General features: G+C 33.5%; 1 protein-coding gene across 1 annotated transcript in view; it reads left to right on the forward strand.

Annotated features, from left to right (window-relative positions):
- ARHGEF38 (Rho guanine nucleotide exchange factor 38) overlaps positions 1-6783 on the forward strand; it is a 120752-nt gene extending 113969 nt beyond the window's left edge. The window contains exons 11-14 of the mRNA XM_033106284.1: positions 1515-1658; positions 2476-2674; positions 2793-3049; positions 4770-6783. Of these exons, the coding sequence (XP_032962175.1) occupies positions 1515-1658; positions 2476-2674; positions 2793-3049; positions 4770-4955 (786 nt within the window). The 3' untranslated portion in view covers positions 4956-6783. The remainder of the gene's footprint in view (positions 1-1514; positions 1659-2475; positions 2675-2792; positions 3050-4769) is intronic.
- Positions 6784-10178: the final 3395 nt, after the last annotated feature.

Consider the following 10178-nt stretch of genomic DNA (forward strand, 5'->3'; position numbering starts at 1 on the left):
TTCTTTCTTTTTTTTTTTAAATTAAAGTTTATTGGGGTGACAATTAGTAAAGTTACATAGATTTCAGGTGTACAATTCTGTATAACATCATCTATAAATCACATTGTGTGTTCACCACACAGAGTCAGTTCTCCTTCCATCACCATATATTGATCCCCTTTACCCTCATCTACCACCCCTTCCCCCCTTACCCTCTGGTAACCACTAAACTATTGTCTGTGTCTATGAGTTCTTGTTTCTCATTTGTTTGTCTAGTTCTCTTCTTGTTTTTGGTTTATATACCACATATCAGTGAAATAATATGGAACTATATATATATATATTTTTTTTTAATTTAAACATTCATCATATTTTTTGATCACACCTTACATATCCAGTGACTTAATTAACTTCTTTCTAATATGGGTTCCCTACCCTTATTTGTGCCTGTGTCCCCAGTCTAGAGACTCTCTGTTTTACCATATAGAGAGAAGAAAACTTCATCTTCTGCCAAGGTAGGGAAGAGGCAATCACTAAGTTTCACTGAAGTGCGAAAGAGTCTGGGGATCCAACTGCTTAAAACAGTTCCAGTTGTCTATAACTGCGTAACAAATTATAACAAATGTGGTGGTATGAAACAACCCATAATCATTTATTATTATTGTCACTCATATTTCTGGGGGTTCACTGGGCTGAAGTCATCATTCTCAGTGTCTTGCATGAGGTCGAAGTCAGATAGTAGCTGGGGCTAGAGTCATCTGGAAGAACTCCTTGGGCCCCATTTCTGAGGCTGGTGATAAGATGATGATGAAAGAGTCAAACAGCTGGGGACTGGAATAACTGGGGCTCCACAGAACCCCTTCCCTCCCTGTCTCTGATCTTTCAACCTGGTCTTTTGATGCAGTGGTCACAGTGCAGCTGGACTTCCCTCCACAGTGATGAAATTCTCCCAAGAGTGTCCCAAGAGAAACCAGCAGACAATGTGTGGTCTTTTTTTTAGCCCAATCTTGAAAGTCAGACAGCATCTCTTCCATTGTTCTATTCGTTTCAACATTCTACTCATTGAGGTGATTATAAAGGCCCACCCAGTTTTGAGAAGAGGGGACATGGACTCCACCTCTTGATGGGAAAAATGTCAAAGAATATGCTGTTTTGTTTTAAAACTATCACATGCTCTTAACCAATGATTCTTGTTTTAGCCTCTTTCCCCTTCCCACTGGCCTACTCCAGCACATAGGACGTAACTACTGCAATCAATTCCTAACCCTTTTTGCAATTATTTTTTTCTCCTCTGTTCTCCTTTTGTTAGATTTGAACCTCCAAAAAAACCCCAAAAATTATCCCTTTGATTTTAATGGGGTTTCCAGAGACAGCAAATTCGACCATTTTCATATAGAAGTTCTAATGCTGGTCTGGTTTTTCTCTGTGGAGCTATCTTGTACTTTCTCAACTGTTCTTCACAACTCTACTAAATTCAATACCTAATATGGTTAAGTAGATGTCTGGGAACAACGCTGTATTATTTCTACCTATAGGTACCACTGTTGGTTTCAAACATCTCTGAAATTCAGAATCAAGTACTAGAAGAGATTCAAAATCTGAATTTTGTAAAGAATAATAATGCCACCTTTATTGAGAGGAAACTTAGTTTTGAAAAGAAGAAGCATGTGCAAATTCTGGTGAGTTTGGTAGCCTTCATGACAATGATGAATATCACTTCTCTGCCTTGTTCAGATCATAGTATATTTTTTCCCTATCATTTTATTCTAATGTCCTATAATTTATCTACTTATTATATGTAGAATTTCTTATCCATTTCTACCCTCTATATTAAGAACTTTGAAAAGTCATAGATTTTTATCTTCATAAAATCTTTGTACATGATGTATTCCAAGTGACTAAAATGGTCCCTGACACAAGATAGGCACTACAAATATCTGTTGAATAAATTAATGGATGTTTATAGAGTAAAATCATATAATTCAACTTTTCACTTTCTAGATAAGGAATCCCAGTTTCCAGAGATGAAGGGGCTTTCTCAAAGTCAGTGACAGAGCTGGGATGGAGTTCAGGCCTCTTGAGTCCTGCCTAATTTACTGATATTGTTTCCCAGAAAAGACATGCATATGTACAATTTACTTAAATATTATTTATCAAGTGCTTAATATGCAAGGGATTGTCTTCAGTATGGCAAAGAATTAAAAATTCGTTCAACATCCAATAGGGATTAGAACTTCTGCTTGCTTATTCTCTGTTGAATTTTCTTTTTTCTCTACAACACTGCCCTCATGTGCTAACTAGAGAATTTTTCACTGCCTAACTCAGCTGGATACTTCATAGTAATAACCCAACTTATATCTCAACTTTGAAATAATCCCAAATCCATGTATGGCTTCAACATTTAAAAAATTTCTAGAGAGGAAATATCTATCAACTCAGTGAGGATTTTACTATGCATCTACCTAAACCCAAATTTCTCCTTACTTCTTCTCCCAGCCAGAAGTGCCACGTCAAACTGATACGCACCGTGCCAAACTTCTATCTACGTACAGTACAGAGGAACTATACCAAGCTAAGCGCAAGTGCAATGCTACACAAGAATATGACATCAATCTTCTGGAAGGGGAGCTGGTGGCTGTGATGGAACAGAAGGATCCATTGGGGAGTACGAGCAGGTGGCTTGTTGACACCGGAAGTAAGTTTTTTGCTGAAGATGCACAGAACTACCACTTCTCTTCTGGTTGAGATTTTCCCAGGGGCCTCTAAGCATATACCAATGACCTTGTTTCTTCTTTCATTTTATTCCTATCTAGTTATAAAAGGATATGTGTATTCTTCCTTCCTAAAACCCTACAATCCAGCAAAAGTACAGAAGGTGGATGCTGAGAACAGGCTCTATGATGACGATTTTGATAACATCAGCCTCTTTGTGTCTTCACGGCCAGCTAGTGATGTCACAGGCACCCCGGAAGGTAGTATAAGTGATAGCAGCTCATCTCTTAGTGGCACATGTGGAAAGTTTGAAACAAATGGCACTGTTGTTGACAGTTTTCAAGAGGTAGATGAACAGGTAAGAATTTGAACCTTAATGCAAAAATGCTTGGCTGTTCTAATCATGAAAGATGTTCTCTCTAATGTTCTTTCTTACTGTAAGACTTGGTGAAAGAGCTCCGCTTTGACGTCAAGGAGACTAGCTCTATTAGCAACTCTGTGCACCTTTTGGCAAGGAATTTCATTTCCTGAGCCTGTTTCCTCAAATGAGAAGAGGACAATGATTCCTACCTTGCAGAGTTGATATGAGGATTAGAGATAATGTGTACATGTCAAGTACCCAGCACAGAGTAGCCACTCAATAGATGGTAGTTGTTGCTATTACTACCCCCCTGTAATGTACTTAGAGTGAAGATGATCTTTTTATGCTCCTCCATCAGAGAAAAACAGCTCATGCTGAAAAGAGGCCCACCTCTCCTTTTGGTGGAACTCATGCTAGAGTTGTTGAGATGATACACACATCAATGGCATTAGAATTTCATCAGAAGTTAAACAGTTCAAGAGCTAAACAACTTAAATTGAAACTGTAGTCCCCACCCCACATTGCCCAGTCTCTTTTCTGGCTTAACACTCACCTTAATCCTCATAATGTCCTTTTCACATTGACCTTCAGTTTTGAGAATGTTAGTCAGCTTGCCTTTCCCATGTGCTGTTTTCATGTGTTTATCTTTGTACCTTTGAATATGATATATCCACCCCTTTTCTCAACTTTGTCACCTACAAAACATTACTTCTTCCAAAAACCACCTGACAATTAGCTGATATATCACCTGCATGTGTAGAGTGTTTTTTTCTTTTGTTCTTTTTTTGGCTTCTGCCTTTTTTTTTTCTTTAAACACTTTTCTCCTAGCTGGGTTACAAGTTCTCTAAACATAATGTCTGGCACTTAATAGATACTTAATAAATTCTGATTTTAAAAAATGAATGAATAAATGTTATTAGTTGAATGCTTAATTTTATACCATAACAAAACATTTGTATTAATAGTCTTATGGTTTTTCATGGCAGAAGGATTAAACATTTATTTAGGGACTTCTAAAGCATCTAATAATTATGAAGTGTTCTTTTGAGGTTCTAGAAAAATTCTTTTCACTCAAATATATTTTACTAATTTCTTCTAGGTCACTTAAACTATTTTAAATATCATAAATTTAATATGTTATCATGATAAAGGCTTGGAAAATAAGGAAACAAATAAATAAAAATGAAAATCACTTCTAATTCCACCAAAGAAACTAACAATATTAGACTTAAATTGTACATCTGACTTTATATCTTTTTTTGCTTAGTATTTTATTTATTCATAATCATTTTCACATTATTAGTCATTTTGACTACAAAGTTCCACTTCCCTTCCACTTACACCTTATAAAGTGGGTATTGCCGTAACATTATTGTGTAAAGATCTGTCAATGCTCCTATTTCTGAGAAGAGATTCGTACAGCTATTATAGAATAAAAAAGAATTAACATTAAAAAACTCTTTTATTTGAAACTGCCAAATTGCCTTCAAGCACCAGCAGTTTAGGAGCTTCCCAATAGAACAATGCAAATGCCTATTTCACTCTATTCTCGTCTGGATCATACTTTAGCAAAATAGATCCAACAGAAGGAGTTGAGGAAATGTGACTTTGGGAAAATAAGAAAACTAGTATTCCTTCTAGAAGCTTGGAAACCCTTATTATGTTGTCAACATTTTTTGGTTCTGCTTGTAATAATGTCATTTGCTTCTTTGTCTAGATTTTCTATGCTGTTCATGCCTTTCAAGCCCGAAGTGACCATGAACTCAGCCTTCAGGAATATCAAAAAGTCCATATACTTAGATTTTGTGACCTAAGTGGCAATAAAGAGTGGTGGTTAGCTGAAGCTCAAGGGCAAAAAGGATATGTGCCCGCTAACTACCTTGGGAAGATGACTTATGCTTAAGAAAATAAGGCTTTTGACATTTATTTTCTGGCAAGTTGTTGATTGACTACCTCATAAAACTGACATTACAATGTCAGCCTAGAAATCAGGAAACCTCCAAACTACATGAACTGATACTATATCAGATTTTAAGGAAGACATTGCTCCCTAACAGGATTATTTCAAACTGTACTATGAAAAATACATGTTGAAGGAAATAGTAAACATAGCAAAACGAACAGTCCAAGCTCCAATTATCAACTATTTACAAGTTGAGAGCTTTTGAAAGAGGGTGTTCTTTACCATCGTGAAAGGTTGGCTCTAAGGACAAGATTTTTTTTCAATTTACTGTATTTTGTTTGTATTATGTATTTTGCCTCAAAAATGTATTTTGTTTTCCATGTCTCCCTCCTGCACACGCATGCACGCACATACATACACACATACATACTACATACATTATATGGTTTACACATACATATGTGTACTATATGGTATCAATTATACACATATACGCATAAACCAGGGAATATACTAAATATACATAAGAACAGGAATTGATTAACTAACAGCCAACTAGAAAACTAATGTTAGAGAGGGGGCCTTTCTTTAATATAAGTTGTGAATGAAAAAAACTGAATAGTATGAAACATTTACTGAATGCATACCATGTGCCAGACATTGTTCTAAATGCTTTATATATGATAACTTATTTGATACATAATGAGGAAACTGTGGCCCAAAGAGGTGAATTTAGCTCAAGTCACATTGCTAATAAGTGATAGGGCTGGATTCAAACTTAGGTCTGGTTCTGGGGTCCATAATCCTAAGTAGTACACTGTACTAACCCTCCAGGAGTGTATACATTTGCTCTCACAAAACACTCAGCGATGCAAATAATGGACAGTAACGAGGACCATTTTCCTCTCGGGTCCTTATTTGAGTATTGACAAGTTTTTCAAAGTCAAGGGCTACAAGAACTTCCGTATTAGCCTAGAGAAAAATGAAGTATCTAGGTTTATTATTATTGTTTTGCTTAAACATTTTTGAAAGTGTAATTGTTTAAAAACTATCCTACATGATTGCTAGTGATACTTTAATGAAGAAATATTTTTGGATCACTCAATCATTTGGATGATGAATGGGGAATGTGTGTTCCATGTTCTGAGCCAAGATATAAATATTTTTAGTTGCTGATTTGTACTTAGTCAAGGCAGGCACTGAGGATAACATTTGCTGTAACACATTGTCCTGGGACACTGAATTTTAATTTGGGAATAGCTCAAAATTGTCCCCTAAGATTTCAGGCATATTTTGTCAAGACATTTCATTGAACTAAAGATGTTTACATAGAACAGAAAAAAGATTAAATTTGACTTAGTGGTTTCCTTTAAAAAACAAAATAAGGTAGACTTTCATTGTCCATATAAAATGTGCTAATATGACATTAAATTTTAATATTTAAATAAAAAGTACTTGAAAGGATTTGATCTCTATGATATATATTGTTACATGTATCACTGAGGAATACAAATTAACAAAATAAACTGCTTTCCAGAGGGTTGCTGACTTTAGCATACATATACGACTGTAAAACCACAGATATTTATACATTTTATGATACATGACAAAATTTACATTTTAGGATACAGGTGTCCCCTATTATCCAAGAATATATGTTCCAAGACCCCCCCAGTGGATGCCTGAAACCTTGGATAGTACCAAACAAACCATATATGTACTATGTTTTCTCCTATGCATACATACCTATAATAAAGTTTAATTTATAAATTAGGCACAGTAACAGATTAACAGTAAAATAGAACAATTATAACAATATACGGTAATCAGAGTTATGTGAATGTGGTCTCTCTCTCTCAAAATATCTTGTACTGTACTCACCCTTCTTATAATGATGTGAGATGATATAATACCTATGTGATGAGATGAAATCAGATGAAATGAATGACGTAGGTATTGTGATGTAGCGTAGGCTACTATACAGGTTACTTGAACACAAGCACTGTGATACCTCGACAGTAGATCTGATAACTGAGATGGCTACAGTGACCAGCTGGCAGGTCATGTATACAGCGTAGCTACGCTGGACAAAGGGATGATTTGTGTCCCAGCGGGACAGAGCCAAATGGTGTGAGATTTCATCATGCTACTCAGGATTAAGCACAATTTAAAACTTGTGAATTGTTTATTTCTGGAATTTTCCATTTAATATTTTTGGACTGCAGTTAACCACGGGCAAGTGAAACCATGGGCTAGTGTATTGTTCCTAAAATTCTTAATCTAAACATGGTTTTATAAGGTTCTACTGGTAAATTGTTTTTGCATAAAATGTGTTCTGGTTTTGAGTCAGGTACCAAAAAAAGACTCTCTTTTTTATATTTACAGGGACTTTTTATATCTTTTAAATAGTCCTTTGAACGCAATAATAAAACAAATAAATTGTGGTTTGGTTAGGGTAAAGCAAAAGGAAATCCAAACTTTGCTACATGTGGAAACTACGAACATTCCAACAACTATATATATATATATATATATATATATATATATACACACACACACACACACACACACACACATATCTATATACGTACATATTTATATATGTATATATGTACACATTTTATATATATGTACATATATATGTACATATGTACAAATTTAAGTTTTATATATATATGTACGTATATGTATATATAAAACTTAAATTATGACCTTAATACTACAACCGCCCCGACTCCCAAATGAAGAATTATATAAGAAGCATATATCTGCTTTTCTGGCTGAAATATTGACTACATGTATATCAGCTTTATCTACTTGTGTGGATCTAATATTAATGCTTCCTGTCTGACCTTTGAAGAAACTGCACCATTAAAATCATAGCTGCAGTTAGATGCTGAGCAAGAGTTGTAATGAAGCCACTTACTGCAGTCCCCCACTCCTGTGGTGAACATATATTACTGTAAAACTACATTGTTGCTATTTTAAAATAGCAACCTACATTTCACATACCATTTAGGGTTGTTTTTTTTTAAACATTGTATAATACCCTCATTTTCTTAGTTTGTTGTTTAAAATAAATTTTAATTTTGAGAACAGGCATTTTCTTGGGCCTAAGGGAAATAAAATCCTAGGATATTTAAGATGTGTGTATGTTTTCAAGAAGTTTTAAAAGATAAAACTGTTGGTGAGATCATTATAATCAAAGTGAGGTGTGCTAATGTAATTATTTCTTTACATTTTTACAATTAAATGTTATTGTACAATAAAGAATTCTCCGAAATAGGTATTTTTTACCAAGAATGAAGGGAAAATTTTTGTGGCTATTTTTCTTTGTATAACGAATAAACAAGTATATGTATACATTTCCTTTAGTATTTATTATTATTTTTCATTATATGCACGTGCCATCATTTATTTAGTATTTATTTTTTAAATAGATGATCTAAACTAATATTATGTTTAATAAAGCTTAGAAATTATTAAAAATCAAGTAATACGAAATTACTATGGACGCTTAAATCACAAGAAAAAGTCACTAGCTATTTGGACATCCCTTATATTTCAGAAAAAAATATCTTATTTTAGTATTCATTAGTATACAAGACAATTCTATGAAGATTGAGTTGTGCAGAAGAGATATAATGCAGTGTTAATCATATAAATGCAGCTTTGCATAAAATACTTTAAGGGCTGGTATAGTCCATATTTTGCTTAAAATTTAATTTGGACTTTTAGAGATGGATATTAAGTGTCTGTCACTTTCTGTGATGAATAAATACTTCAGATGATTTATTAAATTAGTGTTTTCACTACTGAAACACGGAATTTAAAAATTTTCACCATAAGCTTCTTGGATTTTTTTGTCTATTGCAAAAACCTCTCAAATCTATGTGAATAAAGGAAATTTTTATATTCTAAGGTGGCAAGAAAATCACTTTATTGAAATCCCGTTTTGTTGTACCTATGGCTTCGTAAGATACTCAATGCGTTGCTCAATAGTGAATACATCTAGACCTCACAAATTCAAGCTAAATTAGACATATAAGTTTACATTATAGTTGATGAGAAGTAATTACATTTCATTGATTGGAAAGACACTAGAATTTATATTCTTTAGGGATATCCTATTTATAGAATGCTAGTATTTTTAAAGTCTAATTTTTCAATTACCTCTCTCCTATACATTGAGTTTATGTATATATATATGTGTATATATGTATATATATATGTATTTATGTGATATATATGTATTTATGTGATTTTCTTGCCACCTTAGAATACAAAAATTTCCTTTATTCACATAGATTTGAGAGGTTTTTGCAATAGACAAAACCTATTGTGAGGTCTAGATGTATTCACTATTGAGCAACGCATTGAGTATCTTACGAAGCCATAGGTACAACAAAACAGGATTTCAATATATATACATATATACATAAACTCATTACATTCTCTGTGATCTACAAAATTATTTCAATATAACAAATCTTCACTCCAGGGCTACTAGAATTCAAGCTGAGTCTCTATAGGCCAGCTACCACTTTCATGATATTAGACTCCAGATACAGGCAGATTTACTTTAATTTTCAGGAAAACAAGTCACACTTTAGCATATACTGGAATGAGATGTTCTTGTTAAAGATCTCAAAGATGTATTCTTAGTAAATTAAATAAGCTTACCTTGTTCAAAAAACAAACACAATATGATGGTGTGTAAATATATCTATGACTTTCTCTAATTGTTTATATAATTTTTATAATTATTGCATTAATAAAAATATTTCTATCAAATGTTGTATTCCTATATAACCAATGGTCATCATAATTAATAATCTTAGTTACTACTAAACAGTACTATCACATCCTTGTTAAGGGTCAGAATCAACTAACCTTTGAATATTATATGCTTTCCGTTTTATCTCAATAATTATCATCTATGTTTTATAGAGGAGGAAAGCAAGAATAACACAGCTAATATACAGAGGGACTGGGACTCAAAACCAGGTCTTCTGACTTTAAGCCAGTATTCTTTCAATGTTTTCCTTCTTTTTTTTTTTTTTTTTTGTTAAGTCACTAAAATCTATGATTAAATAATCTTATAGAAAACACAATATGAAAAACAGAAAAATTATACTGAACAGATATCTACTAAAATGGGATTTGAATTTATAATCCTAAACGCTTGTTGGCTCACCTACTTATCTGTCTGTTCATTCACGG

Source organism: Rhinolophus ferrumequinum, chromosome 5, assembly GCF_004115265.2.
Source record: "Rhinolophus ferrumequinum isolate MPI-CBG mRhiFer1 chromosome 5, mRhiFer1_v1.p, whole genome shotgun sequence".
NCBI lineage: Eukaryota > Metazoa > Chordata > Mammalia > Chiroptera > Rhinolophidae > Rhinolophus > Rhinolophus ferrumequinum.